A 24,028-nucleotide genomic window follows, 5' to 3' on the forward strand; every position below is an offset into this window, starting at 1 on the left:
AGTGAGAGTCAAGAGAGCCTTACTCCTTTGTGCCTTTATAGAACTTAAGTTACATAGCTTTGGTGTGGAATCTGCCTCCTCCTGTAGAGAACATTCAACATTTGGTACAAACACCTCCAATTTTAGCTGAACCTTATAAGCATAATAGTAAAAGAGGAAAATATTTGACTAAAAACTTAGCTAGATGTAAACTACTGGATTTGGTGGCCTGCCCAGTTTAAACAGCTTCTCATTTTCCAGTTTTCTGTCATCTCAGTGAAAACCTTGGTCTACTGGTGATCACCATACAAGTTCAATGGAGGAAGCAGAAACTAAGCTCTGCAGCGGTGACAAAGAGGAAGCTTTCAAAAGAGAACTGCCATACTGTATAGGAGAAATAGACTTCACAGCTTCTGGGAAGAAACGTGGAAAGGTACAGCACTGAGGAGTTTTAAGCCTTTAACACTATTGCTGTTGTTCAGCTGTTACTTCTTAGCACTAAATGTAGGGACTCTAATAGTGAGGGTCAATGCGCCACAGTGCAAGGCACCACATCGCACTCAAAGTAGAGACTGTACCTTCCTGAACATGAATGTGATTTAAAATAAGGCCTACTAATATACAGGAATCAATCACTTGACTTGCACTAACATGCTACAAGTACAGTTGATCACTTTTTCCTTTTTGAAAAAAGTAAAAAAACAAAACAAAAAAAACCCCAATCATGTGCCCAGTTTCCTTCACTTTGCATCATTTCCCTGTTTTAACCTCTTTCTGCTAAAAATTAATCACTGTGGATTTCAACATTTTCAACAAGTTTTGAGCTGTTTCAAGACCCTCTTAAAGCTCTGCCTCTCTGTTCTGCTAATATGCAGAGAAGGATGTACATGGACAGACCCACCTCCTCATGAGTCCCTTGCATACATTAATGCTAGAGCAGAAGGAATTCCTAGGATCAGAAATCTGCCTTGAGATTTTGTTTCATCATAAAGTCTTAAGCACAAAGCCAAAATATTTACAGAACAGGAAGAAGAAATAGATTCATGTAACATGTTCTTGAAAAACAGACATGAAATCAGGTAAATATTTCAGCTAGTGCCGAAAAAAGAAACGTCTAAGAATTTTTTGGCTTTGCTAGACTGCCATGGAACTGAAGGCAGTTCAAGAGGAATAGCAACGTTAAAGGAGAGAACGATATGTCAGTTTGCAACACAGAATTAACCCATGGAATTGACCCAATTAGTGAGATGACAGTTATACAGAAGCCTGCTAAATTCATCCTGGAATTTAATTCTCTGTCAGGTCTTGCTCAAACAAATTTTTCTTAGATAACCAAGTTGGTGATAAATTTCCCTCTGCATTCACCATGAACAATATCTCTGCTGTATCCTACTGTCCCATTGTTACTCAGTGTTTTTTTTGTTTGTTTGCTGAAGTTTATTAAGGTGCCGTGTACCATTCATCCTGGAATTATATTCGAAGTTATGCTCAATAAATGGAAGCTACCTGCTCCCAATTTGGTTGTCTCTTTAGTAGGGGAAGAAGAAAACTTCCAGATGAAGCCTTGGCTACGGGACACCTTAAAAAAAGGACTTATAAAGGCAGCTCAAAGCACAGGTTAGTCCTTTAGACTTTAAAGAAGGAATTTATATTCCTACGCACCAAGCATCCAGTGATCTTTTAATATCAACAGGCCTGCTCACATGGTTATTTTGGGAAGTTCAAGGCTTTGCTGAATGCAACCTACAACCTGTATTTAAAGTTTTTAAAATGGAAGTTATTCTATTAGAAATAGCAAAAATATGTTATTTCAAACAAAATTACTCTAGGCAACCATTCCTGAACTGTAAAATTACCTGAGGTTATTCCCTCAGAGATGACACTAGAAAGATGACACCATGAGATGGGACAAAATACATGGTCTCTCTTCGGTACCATAGCAAAATAATTCTTAAAAGAGCATGACAACTTGTCTTCCACAAGAGTGAATTTAGGTCAAAAATAAGAATTCTTGTTTTCTTGATTCTCACTTTTTAGCTACCAGTCAATATCATGTTACAATAGTTTTTATTTTTTTTAAGATTGTTTTCTTCAAATCTAAGAGTTGAAGAGACTTTGTTAGTAAAACAGTCTATGATTAGACTCAAGTTTGAACAAAAAGACTTCAGTAAAGTATAATAAAAATGTCTAACATATAGCAGAAAATAAGTCAGCTCACTTTCTCCCTGGCTGTTCATACGAATGACAGGAGCAGTGAAAGCATTTAGAAACAAAACCAAATAAATCAATGTCTGGGAACACACATGGAAGTGGATTTCATTTAAGATAGCTTTTTTCCCCCCTGTAGCTTTACAAAAATACCTGCAAAACAAAGTGAAAATATCTGTAAGCATTTCAAAGCAAGCTCTTGGGTTTAGCTTCACAGGTTCAGACAAGACTGTAATAGTTTTGCTTCTTGTAATGAATCATAGAATGGTTTGGCTTGGAAGGGATGTTTAAAGGTCATCTAGTCCAACACCCCTGCAAGAAGCAGGGATGTCTCTAACCAGATCAGGTTGCTCAGAGCCCCGTCCAACCTGACCTTGAATGTTTCCAGGGATGGGGCATCCACCACCTCTCTGGGCAACCTGTTCCCGTGCTTCACCACCCTCAGTGTAAAAAATTTTTTCTTTATCTCCAGTCTGAATCTGCTTCCCTCTATTTTAAAACCATTACCCCTCACCCTGTCACAACAGGTTGTGGTAGAGTTTCTCCTCATCTTTCCTATGAGCTCCCTTTATGTATTGACTTATGTCTAATCTAAATCTACCCCCTTTTAGTTTAAAGCCATTACTCCTTGTCCTATCACTACATGCCCTTGTCAAAAGTCCCTCCCTAGTTTTCTTGCAGGCCCCCTTTAGGTACTGGAAGGCTGCTGTAAGGTCTCCCCAGAGCCTTCTCTTCTCCAGGCTGAACAGCCCCAACTCTCTCAGCCTCAGCCCTCTGATCATCTTCATGGCCCTCCTCTGGACTCACTCCAACAGATCCCTGTCCTTCTTATGTTGCGGGCTCCAGAGCTGGATGCAGTACTCCAGGTGGCCTCTCACCAGAGCAGAGCAGAGGGGCAGAATCACCACCCTGGATCTGCTGGCCACACTTCTTTTGGTGCAGCCCAGGAAGAGGTTGGCTTTCTGGGCTCCTAATGCGCATTGTCAATCCCACTGTCCATGTCACTGACAAAAATGTTAAACATCTGAAACAGCCAAATACCACACAGATATTCTCTGTCTCCAGCTCCCTTCCATACTTAAGACTGAACAGCATGAAGATCTCCGGTTCCTTTAAGTTACATATTTGAAAAAGTTTGGTTAGCTGTTCACCTAGGGTTCTCCAAATTCTTTGTCACCATAACAACACTGCTGTAAATCCTACTCTCCTGAAGAATTCACTCTCCAGCATGCACAAGAAGAAGAGAAAGAGAACATCAGATAAAGCAGGTTATGCCCAAGCTGCTTTGCTACCAAGGGATTGCATGGGACTGTTTAGTCCTCAGTTCAAGCCAACAACATCCTCCACCCCGTCCCTTTGCTCTTTCTCGTGCAACAACCAGTCCTGCTTGCTATAGTGATGTTTCTGCTCATATGTAAACAGTAAGTGATTCTAGACTGGACGCAGCATTCTTGAGGGGCGTATTGACATCAGAGTAAAGATGGCAACATTGCATCACATGATATGTGAAGCACGTTAGCTTAGGCATGTAATTTCTTCTTGTTTTCCTTATTACATACTTCAAATGTATTTTAATTCTAAAAATTACAGTCCATCAAGACCTGTCTACAGTTTATCTATCTGAAAAAACCTTAAATCCAGTACTGCAAGTAATGTTACTTGATAAACATGTTCAATTATAAAGAAATTATCTAACTATTTTTAAAAACATAATTTCAGGTGCCTGGATTTTTACCAGTGCTTTACGTGTGGGAATAACAAGACACTTAGTGCAAGCAGTCCGAGATCATGTACTGGCTAGTACTTCGTCCAGAGTAAGAGTGATTGCCATTGGAATAACTTCACTTGCAAAAATTCAGCACAGAAAAATTCTGGACAACACAAAGGTACTTTTCGCTTATTCTACTCATAAGACAGCATCGTTCAGAAATAAGCTGCACCTTTACAAAACTTGGAAGTAATAGATGGAACAACATTGTTCTAACTTAAAAACACAAGTGGGGTTTAAAGTGTGTTTTGGAGAAAAGCAGAAATAAAGACCAGGAAGAATTGTTCGACCCTAACGATTGCATGCCCTGCGCACACAGTGTACTCGGCAGCAATTCTGCAAATATCCAGCAGGTGACAGCATTAGACATTAGCTCAGCGACCAGAGTAAAGATGAACGTCAGGGAAAAAGTTATGTTATCGTAAGTTATATTTAATTTTTTTTTTCCCTTGTCCACTTACTGCAGAGGCACTTACTCCAAGCTATTTCGTAAATACTGTAAAAAGTATATATTTTTTAGTATGGAACACAAGTCATATATATTTCAAGACCAAGTTTTCTAAAGTAGTCATTGAATTGGTGTCTAATATACAAAAACTTATCAGCGCACCAAGCCCAAAACGCTAGCCATGCAGGATTTTGTCTAGTTATTCAGAGCTCTAGGGATAGCACAATTCAGGTCAAAGCAATTGAAGTTGATGGGGAGGGAAAACAAAAAATCCTCACTATAAAAACAGTTGCTGAAAATGTCAAGACAAGTTGATGCTGGATTGACCTGGAGGTGAAGAAAAAATATTATGGCATGACCTTCTTGTCACGGGATATAGTATCTGTCCTAAGCAGAATATTATACAATAAAGTAGGTGTGTAGTGACAATGAATGACAGCTCCTCTCTGCTATTTTACTTCCCTGCAGAAGCTAAGAAACAAATGACAAACACAGCCCTTTGAACTCACATCTCGTTCTTCTCTCAGATGGGCTAGCAATACCAGCTAGCAGCTGAGAGACTGCCAGACCGTATCAGCAACTTATTGTCATAGAGCTTCTCCTTTTTCCATCCTTTTTTGCCGAGAACTGCTACCTGTGTGCTCTACCAGGTGGGACTCTTTAGCTGGAAGAATTTAACCTATTTGCGTGGCTGATCTGGCCCAGAAGGACCTCAGAGGAAAGAATTCTGTTCATTGTTTGTGAATTTTGTTCAGGAAAGTTGTTCTGGCAAGTGCAAACTATTTCGCCTTCCTCCCAGTCTAAGTGACCAAAATGCATCTGGATCTTTCCCAGCCAGCAGCTACAAAACAAGTGCACTGGTCTTTTTATTGCATTAGATTTTCTCCCCCTTAACTAAAGCCCAAATTCTTTGTCAAGGAATATTTCGTGTGGAGCATTCCTGACCCTATGACTTCTGGCATTGCTTCTATCCAAAGAAGTTCTGGATTTTAGTCAGTAACTTTAAGACAAAGGAACTATAGACAGGGGTGTTTGTCTAAGCCCAGTTCTCTTTATACTTGGCACCAACACATGCAGCTTGTATAAAATAGAGCTAACAATCCACACTAGCAAGGAGAAAAACAAGCCCTGAAACCAGTGGATCCCTCCCATCTCTTCTGTGTTAATGGTATGCTTAGACATCATTGAAAGATCACTTCCACATTTCCAGAGAATAAACAGGAAAATCCCCGAAGGCCTTTTTCAACTGGTTGTTGTGCCTCCGGGTCCTAATCAAAGGCCAGATCTTTGGCGCGTAGGCTTAATGTTACATGGCAGCAGAATATAGGCACGCCCTCTGTCAAAACAAAATTTCAAGGCAACTTAATTGTGTCAAGAAGCTTTCCCCAACAAATGAGAAGCAGAGAGAAGGAAGTAAAAGAAACTTGTGGCACTTGCTGTTCGTAGAGAACATGCAAATTTGCTGCTTTTTTTCCTGGAATGGCCTCTGATGTTCCTACTCTTCCCAGAGCGGCTGACAAGGAAATAAGCCATAGGAACATGCCTGATTATAGCCTTTTTCACCTTGCTTTGAAGGAGATTTCTCTTCCCCAGTTTGACTGTATGCCACTTCATTTCAGAAAGCCACTTACGAGTGTGCTATGCAGCATGTGCTACCCGCAGCATGAAGGAGTTTGCCCTCCAGGTTTCTCAATGTTTTAATGCATTAGTAGGGCTGCTATGAGCTCCTGGTGGTATTTTCACTGCCTTTGCAGCATCAGCCTTAGCCTTGGCTGTGGAGAAGAGTCTGGATAACCCCTAGGTTGAACTTCCCCCAAGATTCAGCTGGGCACCTGCTCTTCTTAGCAGACACTGCCAAAAGCCAAGATTACGAAAGACCTGTGTCTTAAAAACCAGAACACAAAATCTCTCTGCTGTACCTTAATGACAACTTAGTTACTTGCATGGTCACACTGCTATGTCTAGAAAGGCTTTACCACCTGTCTGAGTCCACAAAATTAACGGGAGAAAAATGCAATACACAGGTACAACAGCCAGGCTGACAGTCTGTGTGTTATTCATCAGCTGAAAGGCTGCAGGAGCTGGAAAAGAAGCACGATAGAAGGAAATGCAGATTTTAAAAAATTGCTTTAATCTGGCTTGCTTGCAACAGGACAGTGATTATGAAGATGAAAAAGAAGAATAATCAGGCATTTACGGGCTGGCTTGCAGCTAGGAATGATAATATCAAAGTGGATGTGCAACACTGAGAAAGGAAGATTTATTAAGGAAGTAAGAGGAGCTTGAAAAAGTGTGTGTATGGAAGGCAATATGTAGCGCAATCCTTAGAGCAAAAGACAGGGGTTCTGTTTTACCCAGATAGTGATTTTATGCAAAAATCCACTAATAAATAATTCAAGATATAACATCCCTCACCCAAAGTAAAAGATAATAAGATTGCACTTTCTAAAGTCTGCCTGTCACTCTTTCAGAATGCAATTTCTAAATTGAGAAATAACCATTAGACCTCATATAACCCTGTCTGCATAAATGCAGCATTTAAATTGACATGGACATATAGCAGGCTAACTTATCTACTGGGTTAAGCATGGACAAAATACTACTGAAATGAATTGGTTTGTCCCTGTTTAAACTAGCTCAGACTTCAGCCCTCCAAGACATTACAGCTCCATCCACAGTTATTGGGTCTCATGGCCCCTTTCCATTTGTCCAATAAACATTTCCAAAACCTCTGAATGAGTGTCTGCATTCCAAAGGTGATGACTGATGTAATCCTATTTGGTAGACCCCAAGAGGGGAACTCCAGGGATTTCAGCTTTCAGTTCTGTCAAATCTGGCAGGAATGTGTTCCTTTCAGAAGGAACACATTCTCCTTCTCTACCCTTTCCAAGGAGTCTATTCAAATGTCTCAAAGGTGGTGTGCTATGTCATGGCGCAGACAACACAAAAATGGAGGTGAAGCACAAAAAAAACATGGACTGTGTTTTGTAAAGAATGCTGACATCTCTCCTCCTCTCTCTAGAATGAAAGTCTTGTACACTATGAATCAGATGATAATATCCAAGGCCCACTGTATTCCCTGGACCACAACCATTCCCATTTTATTTTGGTGGATCCCATAACACCAGATGAACCAGATGGAACCACTAAGCTACGTCTCACCTTGGAAAAGCATATTTCAGAACAGCGAACTGGGTATGGTGGTAAGTAGATTTGAATAATACTGATATTACAGTGATACTTGTGGGTCCCTGAACTTATCAAAGGCAAGTCCAATTCTCAAATTGAACAATCATCTACACAGGCAAAATCAAGTAAACACATTTGTCATTATGTGAGGCAGAACTAAGGTGATTTCTGAAGTTGAGAAACCTGCTCTTTGAACCAAAAATCCTGACTTTTATCACATCTCTTAAACATAGCTCACGGCTGATCTTCAAAGCATAGCTCAGATTGCCTTAAAACACAACAAATGGAAAATAAATCCAGCTTTAAGTGCCTTCACCAGTGGCTCTAAGAGATGGATGGTCATTGTTGCATATTTATCCCCTCTTGCACACAGGGTCTTGAATTTCTCTCATACTTGGAAGAAAAGACTTGTTCCAAAGCCTTCTGAAATATTTTAAGCCATATTTGTTTCAGGATAAAAATCTTATCCCAGGTAAACAACATAGCATCTAATGGCCATCTAAATCTATGTAACCTTTGTTTATAATGAGAACTGAGTATTGGCCAGGCCTCCTACTGCTATTTGTGGAAAGAATTCAGTGGTAATACAACTACTTTTACCTTTCCTTTGTTTCTGTAATACCTGCAGCGCTAGCACAGCTGAAACAGAAGGGAGAGCTCACTTATTCGCACTTGCATGCGTCAATGGAATATTCAATTACATAGCCCATAGCATGGTTGCACAGATGTACCTGAGAGCATGAACACATCTGAAGGATGCTTATCTGGTGACTCAGATAGGAAAGACCAAAGGTGGATTGCAACGGTAGGCTGAGGTTGCAGTGCTGAGAGTTAGAAAGTAGCCTCTTTCTGCTTACAAACCAAATCTGATTGAACAAGTCTCAGTGGAACAATTCTCTGCCAAAAAAAAAAAATGCTGATTCATTTGACAAATATGTCACTGGAACATACTGAATTCAGTGATATCTTCTATAAACAAAACCAATGTTGTTCATTTAAACTCATTTATATTCAAGCTGCACAAAGCTATGTGATATTACTGAAGTAAAACACTTTATTAAAGGTCATGCAGAATGTCCCTATTTAAAAAATTACCTAGAAGTCATTTGGAGGAAATTTTTAATATGCTGAATATTCTTTGCAATTAAGGACTTTCCACCTTCCCAGCATAAAGTCAGAATTCCCCCTCTCCGCCTCTCCTCCAGCCAAATTTTATCTAAATCTATGGGAAATGAAGAATATTTGAAGTCATAAAAACTTCATGAGGAACCTGTAGTCACAGAGGTCACTCTTCAAACTAGAACATCACCGTATAGTGGTGATGGAGTGCTATGCCATTCACTAAAACAAATGAAGTTACTTGCCAGTCATGTCCTGGCTACAGTTCTACCTTGTCTCTGCAGTCATCCCACAACAGGGCCAACAAGCAGTAAGTGGTTATCTGTACACTGCTCTGGGAGACCTACACAGGGAAACATTACAAGTTGTTTGAACCAAATGCCTTTTCTTTTCCAACTCAAAGAAGTGCTCATCTCATGATGCTACTGTTTTGATGGAGCTCTTTTAGGCCAATCTATAGTTACTTTTGGATTACAGAGTTCAGCATTTACGGTACAAATAATCTAGAAATAAGTGGGCCCCTGTGGGAGGATGGCTAAGAGCAGGGATGCCTGCATCATTTCTTCCCCTACTGCCATGACATAAGTTAAATATTTAATTAGCATTTATTTTAAATGTATAATCTTATGTTATTAACAATCACCACATTAGACTGTGCTGAATTAAATTTTAAGTTGTTTAAGCAGAGTAACAAAGAGCATATGGTTCCTATCAACTCACATCTGACTCATCTCACCCTATCTGGTCTACACAGTCAGCCTCTTGGTATTCTTAAATTCTCCTTTTATCAGGCTTTTCTCCTGGATTCCACTACACCTTCCTGCACACGCTAAATACATGCATAACACCTGGGACAAACCGACAGTTTTTCACATCTAACCGTATCTTAATACAAATAATGGTAGCTGCCTCTGTGAAAACCTAACAATATTGTCTTTCACTGTAATGCAGCTCCATTACTCCACTATCTGATCACTCAGCAGTAAATAAATAAGTCAACAGTGCTATGACATACAGAAGCGCCAATATCCGTATTTTGCAGCGGAGGTGTACTGAGGTGAGAACAGACTGGACTGCTTGCCAGGAATCATGCAGGACGTGCGAGGCAAAGGGGCCTTCATCCTGAATCTTAGACTAGGACCCTATCTGCTAGGTCACAGCGTTGTTATCTTCCTTTGCCACTTGCTTCTGCAATTGCCTGCATTCTGCAGGCTTACGTTCTGGTAGGTACCAAACCTACATAACAGGAGAAATATTTTCAAGGGGTCAGCAGAAACGCAATAGTTTTGTGAAAGCTGTTAACTTTTTAAAAATTAAACCCTCTATTTTGCAGGAACGGGTAGCATTGAAATCCCTGTGCTTTGCTTACTGGTAAATGGAGGACCAGGCACACTTGAGGTAAGAAGCTGTTTGCAACTTTAGAAAAATAAATTAACTGGTGCTACGCAATTTATGGAAAATTTGGCTAGATGACAAACATCTATTGGCACTTTACATAAGGTCAAGATTCATATCTAAGCACAATTAAGAATTGAATTCTGTTAATATTAGATTTGCCAGTATTTGTTGGGGAGAAATACTTCCTTTTGAATGGGCACCAGCTGATCATTAAAGCTTCCACTGCCAGCTCATACAGCGGGAAGAAGGAATCCAAAACCAAAACAAACACAGAAGCCAGCTCCAAATCTAGCAAAATTGAAATACTGTGCTATTACTCAAGATCACACACACACAAAAAAACATTAATCAGTGCTGTCCAGCAACAGTGAGACAACTGTCTCTGTCATAGAGCTCAGAGGAGGTACAAGACCAGGTTTGTTAGATATGCCATTTAAAACCAGTGTCCTAGTTCCACTGAGCAAAAACACATTGTAGGATAGAAGACTGAAGATTTGTTTGCTAACAATCCCATATCTTCTTCAGCAAAGGATCAGTTTTGATTTTTTTCCTGAGTAGTTCTACAGTTTAAACAACCTCTTAACTAGGAGATACTCTGATTTCTATTTTACTTTTACTGGTATTTTATTTTGTACTTTCTAGCAGCCCGTATGTCCATATGACATTTTATAAATAATACTCTCAGATAAAAAGGAATAATCTACAGTACATTTAGAGAGACATTTAACCATAATTTAAAGGTTCCAAGCGATGAGACTGTGCCACACAAGCTGGTAACCTCTTTCAGAATAATGACTCATTTCTGGTGATGTTTTCTAGTTTTAGGTGCCAGTCTCTGTATATTAGACTCATAGAATCATTTAGGTTGGAAAAGCCCTTTAAGATCGAGCCCAACCATAAACCTAACACTGCCAAGTCCACCACTAAACCACATCTCTAAGTGCCACATCTACACAGCTTTTAAATACCTACAGGGGTGGTGTCTCAACCACTTCCCTGGGCAGCCTGTTCCAGTGCTTGATAACCCTTTTGGTGAAGAAATTTTTTCAAATAGTCAACCTAAACCTCCCCTCGTACAGCTTGAGGCTGTTTCTTCTTGTCTTATCACTTGTTACTTGGGAGAACAGACTGACGTCCACCTCATTACAACCTCCTTTCAGGTAGTTGTAGAAAGGGATAAGGTCTCCCCTCAGCCTCCTTTTCTCCAGATCAAACTACCTCAGTTCCTTTAGCCGCTCCTCACAAGACTTCCTCTCTAGACCCTTCACCAGCTTCGTTGCCCTTCTTTGGACATGCTCGAGCACCTCAATGTCTTTCTTGTAGTGATCTTGTCGTATCTTTGTCAGCTGGACTAAAACATACACTGGATTTAGAAACCTTGCTGTTTGAACTAGGATTGTGTCACCTCTTGAGCCTTCCTTCTAGAAGCTAAATATGGCAGTGTTCTTTATATCTTGAGTATTGAAAAAAAAAATCACATATCACAACCTATAAATCCTCTTTTCAAAGTTTTATAGAACAAAGTGACTTGGGGACCAAAGGTGACTGCCTGGAGCTGCCCTAAATTTACATGTGCTGGGAATGGATAACTAATTGCTCTTTTTTAGAATATCAATTTCCTAAATACAAATTGAGTAATACACACCAAGGACTACAACACTTGTTAAAAAAAAACAAAACAACAACAAAAAACAACTAAACAAAAAAAAAAAAACCCAACCCTCTACAACAAGGGAATCAATAATTAAATTCTTAGAGTATCATTAGTTTCTTGCGTAACCCCAGAGTAAGAAATAGATTGGCAGCAAATAGTAGTTATTGCAATTATGACGCCATGGCTTCTGCTTTCCTTTCTCAACAACTCGCCTGACTCATTCAAATTGCACAAGTAATAGAATTATCAGCCTTTAGCTCTTGTAGCTGCTATGCTTCAGAGGTTTTTTTCCTGTGGACCAATGTTGTATTCGCACAGGCAAATTCCTGATTTTCAGAACGTATCACCAAGTTTAGCAGCCAGAAGAGCCTGCTGAGATTTTCTGTATAGTGCTCCTCTTGCACTTGACTATGCTGAAGCACAAACTATTTTAAAGTTTTATGCATTGTTTGGCTGAATCAGGTTACTTGGCTGCTCATCAGATGTGTCATGAAAAGAGGTAGAGTCAGGGGCCTGTACATGGAGGACCTGCTACAGAATCAGGAAAATCCTAATAGATTAGAGGAGTCTGGACTGACTCCACAGTGAATCTGGTTTAGGTAGACATTTATTCCTAGTTTGCAAGAAAGCCTTCTTTTGAGTATCATTTTCTTTCCATATATGATTTCTAAAAATGTACTTTTTAAACTACAGAGAATTTGCAGCGGTTTGGAAAATTCTGCTCCCTGGCTTATCTTAGCAGGGTCTGGAGGTACAGCTGACATCTTAGCTGCATTCATGAATGACCCGCAGCTTATCATGCCAGAAGCTGTTGAAAAGCAATTTAAGGAGAAATTCCCTGCAGAAAGCTTCTTGTGGAAGGACATTCTCCAATGGACAACAACAGTGAGCTCATGTGTTTGATAATTACATGCATTATGTTCGCAAGGCTCTCTCCTACGATTTCTAGTTTCAGTAGTCCATTCGGTACAGGTTTGACAAGAAGCTGCCCAGAAGTTTTGGGTACTCCCAAGAATAATTCTCTAACATTAAAATCAAGTGCTCAGTTGATCATACAAACTACTGTGTCCTAGTGATTCAGCTGAACACTTAGGGCTCTGTCCTCCCTCAATTATTTCCTCAAGTAACAGCCAGCACCCAGGAACCTCACAGTCCTTCTGGAGGACACCAAGCATTATTTATACTCCACAGCTGTGGAGCTCATGCAGCTGTGACAAAAGAGACTTAATTCACAATCCACAGCTGTTAAATGGAAACCTAATTGTGGATAAGCATGAATAAATTAAAAAGAATGAAGGGTGTTTAGAAATTATCCTATCTATTGTCAGTTATATGTGTTCTTAAAAAAGAAAGACAAAACAGATTCACAGATTTTCCTTACTCTTTGTCTTGAGGCACACTTACTGGACTTAAACCATGATACATAAGTGTTTAAGAAACAAAGAAACACTCTGACATTGTCTTTAAGTGAAGATTGAAGAGCACTGTGTGCCTATGAGATAAGCCAAGTCCACTTGCCCTGACCCACTACTTATTCTTTGCAGTCCCTGCCATAATCCTTAGCTTTAAAAGTTCCCCATGTTAATTCCAATAGGAAGAACTTTGCCACATCACTAGCACAGGGGAATGGAAGGGCATCTAGAAGCAATATTGCTAGATGCTCACAAAGTCTCAGTGCAGCTGCACTGTGAGAAAGAAAACTCAATAAATAGAGAACTAGAAGGAAAGAGTACCGTATATATCAATATTTGACAACTTTTACTCCAATAAGATTTAGAGACTATGCTTTTAAATAAACAACTTTGAGAGCAAAACTTAAATGTCAAAGCAGGAAAAGGTAAAACAAAACTAGTGGTATGCTGACCGCAGCATAACTGTGAGTCAAATAAGAATGTGAGTTAAGGAAGGATCTTTTAATTAAAGCACTGCTCTGGTTCTCAGGATATCCCAAGTTCTGTTCCTCCTATCCTGATTTTGGAAAAGACAGTAACTCCTTCCTTGCCTTAGGACTTATTTATATATGAGAACCTAATAATGTTTGTCTTCTTGCCAAACCTCAGCTTCACAATTAGAATGTAAGTTTTTGGGAAATACTGTACCGGTGATCTCCACTGGGCTCCTAAGCATTAATATACAGCAATAGGACAATGAGTAAAATTATTTTTGTTTCAACTCCCAATAGATTCAGAAGATTATTTCACACCAACATCTTCTAACTCTGCACAACTTTGAGCAAGACGGTTCAGAAGAACTAGACACAGTCATTTTAAAAGCTTTAGTAAAAGGTAAGAGCAACAAACACAGCAGAGAGTCATACTTGTCCTATTTAACTTCTATGACATAAAAGTATTTCATTCTTTTCCAGAGCAAGTTCAGTTGGCTGCTGGATCAGATTTAATTTCTGATGTAGAGTTCTTCCCCTTGCTTATTGACAAATTAACTGTGGCAGTTACCATAGCTCCTGTAACTTTGCTTTAAACTAGTGTTTGCTTTTTAATCTCATACTATTGTGTAGTACTATTTTAATCACTCCTTTATTTCACTACTTGCTTCTCTTAGTAGTAGAGGTTATAGAAGTGAAATACACTGGAGCAGTTCTTCCAAATAGATGTTAACTGCCTTAGTTCCAGAAACAATCAATTTCTCCTATAAGAAATCTTCATTGTCTCTTCTGAAAGAAGACATTAGTTACTTTGCCATGCATTTCAGTTTGTGTTAATTTAATTGTTTGTGTAAGCCTAAATTTAGCATGGGGAAACAAGACACACTATTTCGAGTGTCTAATTGATCAAGACGAAAACAATAGCCAGTCCTGTCCCTCACTGTTTGCAAGCCAGGGTCTCTCTTAAAACCCTACAGACATTTACACTTAATATTTTAATAGAGAATTCAGCTAGCAAAATTTAATATTTAATACAAATATTTCTTAAGTTAGGAAAAAAAATGCTGTGAAGGGTTCCTGGTTAAGCAACCCACAGATCTGTGATAGCTGAAGAAGAGCTTGTATTGCTGACTGAATTATGAATACTGTCTTAAATTAAACGTAACAAGTGTAAAGTACTGAGTTTATTTGCATTTCCTGTTTTTGCCAGCCTGTAAAAGTCACAGTCAGGAGGCTCAGGAATATCTGGATGAACTGAAGCTGGCAGTGGCCTGGAATAGAGTGGACATAGCTAAAAGTGAAATATTCAATGGTGACGTGGAGTGGAAGGTACCAGGTTTTATTGCCTTAAAGGACAATCAGTGTGCAATCCAATGTGCACAGGACACTGAAGAGAAGGTTTCAGGTTTTAACACTACCCACATTCTCCACTAAGAGATTATGCAGTGGTAGTATGGTTCCTTAGGTTTTTTGTCCTTCTGGTCCTCTATTTGATAATGGCTGAAGGCAAAGAAATAATTCAGTGGCCACGGTCTCTTTCTTGAGCTCTTTAGGGGCAAGAAACTTACCCTCCCCTTTTGTATAGATCTTTAAAGCAAACAAACCTGAGCTTACAAAGCAACAGCAGCATGCAGATATTACTGTTAGAAAACGGTAGGAAGAATGTCACTGTTTCCAACACCTGTATAAATACCCAGTGCCGTGGGTACCTAACATCACCCCAACTCCTGCAGCACGCTATTTGTGTTGATATTTTAACACTAATGCTTACACAGACATTTTGTCGTAGAGAAAATAAGAGTTCAACCTCTCTTTCTCCTTGTACCCACTGTTGACCTTGTGGAAGACAAAATGTGCATGTCCTCCTGTTAAATTTACCTCCCCCCTTATCCATCCATGATTATCCCCAAAAACTTCTTTTTTTTCCCCCCTTCATTAATCTAGTCCTGTGACCTGGAGGAAGTGATGATGGATGCTCTGGTCAACAACAAACCAGAATTTGTGAAATTATTTATTGACAATGGGGCTAACATATCTGAATTCCTGACATACAGTCGCCTGCAGAGACTCTACTGTTCCATTTCTCAGAAATGTCTCCTCTACAAACTTCTACTGAAGAAACATGAAGAAAGCAAGCTGACCTTAGCAGGGCTCACTGGTCAACAGCATAAGGAGCAGGAGATCTGCCCAGTCTTCACTCTCAGTGAGGTCTCCAGAGTTCTCAAAGATTTTCTCCATGATGCAGGCAAAGGTTTCTATCAAGACATCAGACATGGAGGCAAGAAGAAATCTGTGAGTTACAACTTTCCATCATAGTCCTGCTTTCTTCCAATTTAGAATTTAAAAAATTTTAACTAGATCTAGCCTTTGGGGGTGGGGCAGGAAAGGAAAGGCAAGATGAGAGAAACAGTCACTTCAGTTTCTCATTCCTTTTTTTCAGCTCATTATTATTACAGCTAAAATTTCAAAATTAAGAAGGAAAATAAAGGAATTTCTAAGATAGACTGCTTGTGATTCCTCTTTCTCCTCCCCTGCTCATGGGTTTCTATGCAAGGTTTTACTGTACCTTGAACTATTGCTAAGATATGGCCTCTGTTTAATCATCTGCAGAGGCCCAGGTATTTCTAACACTTCTAGTGCAACTTCCACAGACCATTCCTCTTTCTAGCACCTTGCATGTGGCAGTTTGATCTTATTAGCCTCACGTGTGTAAGAACAGATTCCATGATAGACATATGGGGAATATGAAGAGATAGATCTAGGTTTATTAAGGAGTAATTAGACATAAAAATAGCAGTCTGCATTTCTCATACAGAACTTCAAGCAGAACTACTTGAAAGACAGTATTTTCTAGGAGAAAGCAGGTGATGGCCATTTTCAATCTCAGGTCTAATATGGTAATCTCTGTACATAAACTATTCACAGATTTATACTGTGTAGTAGATTTGATATTCAAGAATGTGCAGTGTACGGTATTTCTCTTGAGATCATTGTAGTCTTGTTATTGAGTGATGTAACACACAGCAAGAAATAAGAACAATTGTGTGAAGTGGCCCTGGCAAGCACTCTGGCCAACACATGACAAGGATAGCATGTGCTGGGTTCCACTGTGGAATGTCTACAGTGCACTGTCCACAACTGTGCAACAGAGTTATCATCATTTTTGCATTTCGATACTGTATTTAACATTGAAGCTTAGAAGTGCCCAAGTTCTTGCAAAAGCATTGGAAGTAAGTTTGTCTGCATGATTTCAAAATAGAGAGGTATAGAGAAATTTCATTAAGATCAGAGTTTAAGAGAAGCTAAACAATTAAACTTTTTAATATTTGCATTCAAGGCCAGTTTGGATGAGGCTCTGAGCAACCTGATCTAGTCAAAGATGTCCTTGCTCCTTGCAGGGGGGTTGGACTAGATGACCTTTGAAGGTCCCTTCCAACCCTAACCATTCTATGTTTCTATAAGTTCTGCTTCATCTTAAAACTGTTTAAACTAAAAAAATAAATTCTCACTGAAGAGCTTCAATCACTTTTGCTTTGATAAAGCCTAGCTAAATCAGTAGTATGAAAAACTAAGTTTTAATCTAATCAGGGTTTCTTTGTTCACAAGGACAGACTATTTGGGGCAATACCTTTGAAGCCATTAAGCAGACTCCAGACTTAAAAATTTTACAGAAAAAATAAAATTGCCCCTGAAATATCACCTACCTTTGAGGGACTTTGGTAGGGCCTGTTACAATAGGGCAAGGGGTAATTGTTTTAAAATAGAGGGAGGTAGATTCAGATTAGATATTAGGAAAAAAAAATTTACAATGAGGGTGGTGGAACACTGGAACAGGTTGCCCAGAGAGGTGGTGGATGCCCCGTCCCTGGAAACATTCAAGGCCAGGTTGGATGAGGCTCTGAGCAACCTGATCTGGTTGGCGATGTCCCTGCTTCTTGCAGGGGGTTGGATTAGATGGCCTTTAAAGGTCCCTTCCAACTCAAACCATTCTGTGATTCTATGATTTGGCAGTAAGTGAGCTAAAGCCAAGTGCTGTAAGTAAGTTCGGATACCAGATCACACTGGTTACGAGCTTTCTTCCTTTAAAAGCTTCTTCCCATGGCTGCCATCCCATTACCACTGGCAACAGAAAGAGTATCACTGTACCGGGATGGCAGTGTCACTGCTGCTAAATTTTGTGTCTTATTTCAAGTTAGGACATAGTGGTTGCAAAGATTGATAAGACTTTTGGGATATCTTTGTCTCCTGCAAGGTTTTCAGTGCAGTTCAGTTGATTAAATAGCTCACTACAAAGTGAAGGGAAAAACAACAACAACAGCTCCTCAAACAAAAACAGGAACACCCCCCAAAGATGCCATTAAAATAAATTTGAACAGAATGCCATAGTTTAAGTGATTAAAAACCTATATCCTTACAAAAACTTGTTTTATTAAAAAAAAAAATCCACTTTAGCTCCTTCTAATTAACACAATAAAGACAGTTTTTAAAGATACTTCAAACACAGAACTTGACCTAAGTTGCCGTACTTCCTCTGGAGAGTTTTTTATCAAATGCTAAAGGAATTAGCAGCGTTCTACTTAAAATACTCCCTGCATGAGGGAGAGGTTTCTCAAAGGAAAGGCTAAAAAGAGGGCATTGACGTACTCTATTCTTGTCCTGTACAAGGCCTTGGCGAGATTTATTTCTATTGAAATAAAATGCCTTTTGTTCCCTTTTCTCTGAAACCATGTCCTCTGTGGCAGCTGAGCAGAATCCAATATAACTGAAGGCAAGCTCAGATCAGTTAATGACAGGTTTGTCTGGTATGATATTACACACCAGCGGTAAAACCCTGGCCTTAATAAAGTCAGTGAGAGCTTCACCATTGACTTCAATGGAGTCACGGTTTCATCCGGAACGTTCTCACACAGATTGAGTTCTGTTGGGGACACAAGGGTGCTTTGATTCAGTACAGAATGTACTAATTACCTCTCAGTCCTACAGAAAATAAAAAGAAAAATCAAAAGAATATGAAGTAGCTGGCCAGGCCAAGAGCCACTTAGATCATGTCATTTGCATGGAATGAGGCTGCAGGTTTTAATTTCTACAAACCATATTTCAGGATAAAATGAATACAAAGCGATTACCTGAGCCCTTGGATATGAACCAGAAAAGCGAAAATCCTTGGAGGGATTTGTTTGTATGGGCAGTACTTCAAAACCGGCACAAGATGGCAAACTATTTCTGGGCTATGGTAAGCTGCGAGCTGTAGCTGCTTCAGGTGAAATATTGGCGTATTTTGAGTATATGAGATGTCTTTTGCTCAGCCTTGCAGCTCAAATGACAGGTAAGGTTTGTTTCTAAAATATGAGATGTGGCATTTATAGGGCCTTTCACCTCTGTGTGGCTCATGCCAGCAGGACCTGAGAGCGGGAGGGCAGAGCAGCAGCAGGTGTAAGCCAGCACGGCCTGAGACATGGCCCATCACCTCCAGCCGCAGAGCTGGCCCCCCACCTCCTCCTCCTCCTCCTCCTCCTCCTCCTCCTCCTCCTCCCCCTCCTCCTGCTGCTGACTCACCGCTCTTAGGCTTGGGTTTTGTGTCTTCTACAACAGGTCAATTGTTTGGGTTCTAGCGTGATCGGGAGGGATGACGCTGCAACCCAGCATCTTAAGCTTATGTGCTGTATGTGTAGGGAGCAAAAGCGTCATGCTCTCCAAGGCTGAGCTTCAAGCTGGCATAATCAGCTCCTGTTGTACAGCCCTCCACAACCAAGGCCCTGTCTCGTGCATCTGTGGCACGATGCCGTAGCGTCCCTCTCCCCCCAGAGCCAGACACGGCGATCAGGCTCCATCCCTCAGCTCCCAGATGGCTGCATCTGGCACGGGGGAGTCATCGGGAGGGACAAACTGCAGCCCAGCTCTTCAGCCAGCGTGGGGTGTGTGCGCGTGCGCAGAGGCATCTGTGCTTTGCAGTGTTTGTGGAGCCCTGTCAGCAGCAGGCACGTCTCTCTGCTGGGTGCCCCTCTTGTGCCTCTGCCAGCTGTGCTCCCTCCATTCCCATATGCCCTCATGCAGAGTCTCAGCGCAGCCGTGTTTGAGGTACCTTGGCACTGCAAGACTGTTCTGCACTATTTCCATAATGCATTCAGCTCCTTTCAGTCTTTGCTACCCAAAATCAAGCCCCTTTAAGGTCAAACCCAGAAGTCTCCAGCCTTATAAGGCACAAGAACTACCAATATGTAGTTTTCAATTCTCAAATATCACCAAAACTGTCATTTCAATTGACATTTTGGACTTTCAAGTCTGTGTTTGAGGGAAGAGTCTTCAAAGGGGAGACATGCATGAATTATTTTTTTAAATTTTTTTAGATGTTTTCCTTAGTGAAGTCTCCCCAGTTCAGAAATACCCTCCAGTGTATGGTAACAGCAGCACCCCTTTCAATTCTGCAGGGTCAGGAGGGTGTAGCATCAGCTCTGGCAGCCTGCAAGATCCTTAAAGAGATGTCCCGCCTGGAGACTGAGACCGAAGTAGCACATATGATGAAAGAGGCCAAGTATGAGCAGCTCGCTGTTGGTAAGTATTGGCACCTTTTTAACAGCATCAAAAATTTAAGAAGTGACTGCCATTGGAAGGCAAGCAAGTGAAAAAAATACTGATTCAGTTGTAAAAGGTCAACTGTCTTGAATAATTTAGCAGCCTTGCAGCACAGGCACTCCCAAACATTCAAATATGACAGAAGAAGGATTTAAAACCCAATCATTTTGTAAAAATCAGTGTTCCAAGACTGGCCCCTGGCATGCATGGAAGAAATTACTCTTGCTGCATGTTGGTATTTTAAATGGCTGACCTTAGTACCAGGTGTGTTACAGCGACGGGCAAGATAGAATAACCAAAACACTTCCAGGCTCACAGCAGCCTGGTTTTCCTGCAATATCAAGCTTGCTCTGTGAGGGCCACTAAAGCAACAGGTTTTAAGGCTTGTCTTCATTGCTAAAAATAATTCGAGATTACCTCACCCAGAAGTGGAATAACTGTGCTGCCAAACTGCAGTGACGGCTCAGACCAGCTTCGCAGCAGACAGACCACCCCTCCCGGCAACAGTGAGCATTCAGGCATCCGCAGCGCCAAGCCCTCTCCCCTTTGCCTGGTTCACAAACAGATGCCTGCACACAAGCTTCTCTGCTGATCTGACTTCAATCTAATCCGTAGTTGAAGGTAGCACTGCTATGAACAGCGGGCTTTAAAGTATGCAGCACGTACTCTTTCCCTCCCCTTAGAGCTAGTGCATCAAGCAGCTGAAGGCTCACACAGACATTGCTACTGTATTTATACCCAGATCACATTTTCCTCTGCTCTCACAGAGCCATTATTACTTACAAAAATTAAAAATCAGGTTTTCATACAATCACAGAGCTCAAGTAATTTAGTCGTAGAATTACAGTGCCTAATTCAATAGACAGAAGTCTGCTCCTTGGCTTTGGTGAGTATTAGATCAGATCCTCAATTTTAATTTCTGGCCCGAATAACACTGTCAATATCAAGTACAGTGAACATTCTTTGAGAATGGTAAATACTGCATCACCTGCAAAACAAGTCTGTATATCAGCTTATTTTAAGAGAACTAGATCCTTGATCCCCAGCTCTCACAGTGTAACAAAGTGTAGGCTGGCCTAGGAAGGGTGCTGAGATAATCAAGTGAATCAGCAGAATGAAACGGACACAAGAAGTCAGATCTTGTCTGCTGAGAAAACCTTTTGGACTGTTTTTCCTAGTTTCTGAGCTCCAGGACCAGCTTCTCTGGAAAAGGAACTATATGCCACAACACTCTACCAAGTCTAATATTATGCCCCATACCTATGCCTTAAAACCAAGGATTTGTGGGGTACAAGCCAAAGCTGAGCTGCTACTTCTATTTAGATGTTCTGGAGAGTGGGGGCAGGGTAGCAGCTCATCCTTCAAAGAGTAAGAGGATCACCCAGGAGATCCAGTTTTGCTTGATGTTGCCTAAAGCTCCACGTGAGGCAGCACAGATGAGGAACTGTAACAAATATTGAAATGTTTCCAAGAAGTTTCTTATGCTGTCTGTAGAAGAACTGAGAAAGGAAAGCTTCTCCTCAGATCAAACAACAACAGAAAAAAAAAAAAAAACAAACCCACAAAACCCAAACCTGTTAGAGGCCCCAGGCTGTGAAGGGAGCATGCAGGTAGAAAGAGGCGAGAGGGAGGTACTGAGATTTACTCCATACCTTTCTGCAAATAGTGGGAATTTTAAAATTGCAGTGATTTTTTTTTTCACCAAGGCAAATCTATTTCATCTGCCTTCTGCCCCAACACACGTACACACATGCATAAAGCCATAGCAATTTATTCTTGTGTCCAGCATCGTTTCTCTCTGCCTCCCACCTCCCTTAGCTCACTCAGGCTCTTTTCAATTAGTTCAGTCTTCCAGAAGTCTCTGGTGCAAACAGGAGCATCTGGCAGTGCTCAGGCTTTGCTGCTGCAGCCTACACACATCACTCTCTTGCCTTACATTCATATTTTTATTTTAAATTACAAGATCTGTTTGTTTATGTTTCCTTCATATGGCAGAACTATTTACTGAATGCTACCACAACAGTGAGGAGAGAGCATTTGCTCTGTTGGTGAGGAAAAATCAGTACTGGAGCAAAACCACCTGCCTTCAGCTGGCTACAGAAGCAGATGCAAAGTCCTTCTTTGCACATGACGGGGTCCAGGTAAGTTTTACAGACCCTTCCCTCACCATCTCTGCCCCCAGGGCCTTTAGGCATGATGTTGGACACAGAAGAGGATAGCAGAGCAACTGAACAGCCCCATGAAAGGTGTTCGCCTAAGACACTTAATTCAGAGGAGACTCTTCCCTCTCCCTAACACCATACGAAGAGGACATTATACTGCATCCTTGACAAAGCAACACAGTTCCCCTTTTCCCCTCCCTTTCATCCAGTTGGCCCGCAGACCAGTGCACCGAGGAGAAGGTTTAGCTCTTATTCCATCCTGTGCTTTCCTTCCTTCTTTGCTCACAGAGAGGCATCAGGAAAGCACTTTAAATCTCCCTGAGGCAAAATGAAGCTGCTCCAAGATGTGAGGTTACAGATTCAACAAAGAGCTCACTGATAAATCAAATTACTATTTAGTTTTGCCCTCACAACCTCAGTTCTCTCCACATACACAACGTTAAATTAAGAATGATGGTGCTTTTAGCTCCCAGTGCCTGACTTGCCCTTTCTTAATACTACAGATGTTGCTGAATTCCACTTGACTTGGTGTTCTTTCCACTGTCCTCTTCGTAACTCTCTGCATACTCAACATCTGCAGAAGGATGTGCAGAGTACCTGTTTGCTCTGAAGCTGTGCCTGCTTTTTGGGTTTCCAGGTCATTCACTGTTTTAGGAGCCACAGAACATAGATGCACTTTATCTGCATGTATGTTTTTGTGATATTAAAGCCATCGCTTGTTTTCTTGACTTTCAGGCCTTCCTGACAAATATATGGTGGGGAGACATGTCTACAAGCACACAGATCCTGAAGTTAATCTGTGGATTCTGGTGTCCTTTCCTAATCTACACAAACTTAATAGCATTCAGGTACAAACATAGCTATTTGGGTCCAAGAGATAAGGAAGGGATGAAAAATAAGCCACAGAAAATATCGAGACTCAAAATTTCTCACCTAAGTGATAAAAACAGTAATATCCCTCAGAGTGTCAGCAGAAGGACTGCACTGTTTTTAACCAAATCCATTTTCTATGGGACAGAGTGATTTGTGTGTCCTGTGCTAGGGCCTATTCTAATACTTGAAAGGTTAATGCCATGGTTTCACACAGATCACTTCTATTTCGCGAAGTCCACAGAAAAGCCTGTTGGAATTCTGTCAGCTCCAGATTCTACACAGTAATGTGTAGAATATCTCCAGGTATAGCACCATCTATTTCTAGACTGGGCGATGCTGGTTCAAACCTCAGTATCTTATACAGAAAAAGAGCCATCATAAAGCAGTATTATCAGCCACAAACAAGCCTTGCTAGCCATAAGTCAAGCTTAAAAACACAGGACTGATATGAAATCAATTAAGATTTTAAAATTCAATGTCTTACGAGATCTCTTTGTCAGTCTTCTGCAGGCATAGCTTTGGAGTTTGTAGTTTTCTTTCTGTCACAGTGTAGATGGCTAGAATCTTGGCTTTCTTAAAAATAAATCAAACCAAACAGAAAAGAAAAAAAAAAAAAAAGGCAGCCAAGATGCTCAAGCAGTCATAAGAATCCAGGAATAGGAACTTTAAGAAAACCTCATAATATTGTGAGAATCATATACAAATCAACAGAATTGTCATGATTGAATGGCATGCTATTATGAAACAGATGTTTCTTAACAGTTAAACTACTTAA

The 24,028-nt window shown here is 40.6% G+C and overlaps 1 protein-coding gene across 1 annotated transcript in view; it reads left to right on the top strand.

The window, feature by feature from the left end:
- The first annotated feature begins 295 nt into the window (after positions 1-295).
- Positions 296-24,028, top strand: part of TRPM5 (transient receptor potential cation channel subfamily M member 5) — a 44,074-nt gene continuing 20,341 nt past the window's right edge. Inside the window, exons 1-13 of the mRNA XM_086748725.1 lie at positions 296-412; positions 1,416-1,596; positions 3,907-4,073; positions 7,426-7,606; positions 10,045-10,109; positions 12,457-12,648; positions 13,946-14,048; positions 14,856-14,974; positions 15,590-15,937; positions 18,747-18,878; positions 20,074-20,197; positions 22,214-22,359; positions 23,116-23,228. Of these exons, the coding sequence (XP_086604851.1) occupies positions 296-412; positions 1,416-1,596; positions 3,907-4,073; positions 7,426-7,606; positions 10,045-10,109; positions 12,457-12,648; positions 13,946-14,048; positions 14,856-14,974; positions 15,590-15,937; positions 18,747-18,878; positions 20,074-20,197; positions 22,214-22,359; positions 23,116-23,228 (1,988 nt within the window). The remainder of the gene's footprint in view (positions 413-1,415; positions 1,597-3,906; positions 4,074-7,425; positions 7,607-10,044; positions 10,110-12,456; positions 12,649-13,945; positions 14,049-14,855; positions 14,975-15,589; positions 15,938-18,746; positions 18,879-20,073; positions 20,198-22,213; positions 22,360-23,115; positions 23,229-24,028) is intronic.

This window comes from Chlamydotis macqueenii, chromosome 5 (genome assembly GCF_036417535.1).
Source record: "Chlamydotis macqueenii isolate bChlMac1 chromosome 5, bChlMac1.mat, whole genome shotgun sequence".
In the NCBI taxonomy this organism is placed as follows: domain Eukaryota; kingdom Metazoa; phylum Chordata; class Aves; order Otidiformes; family Otididae; genus Chlamydotis; species Chlamydotis macqueenii.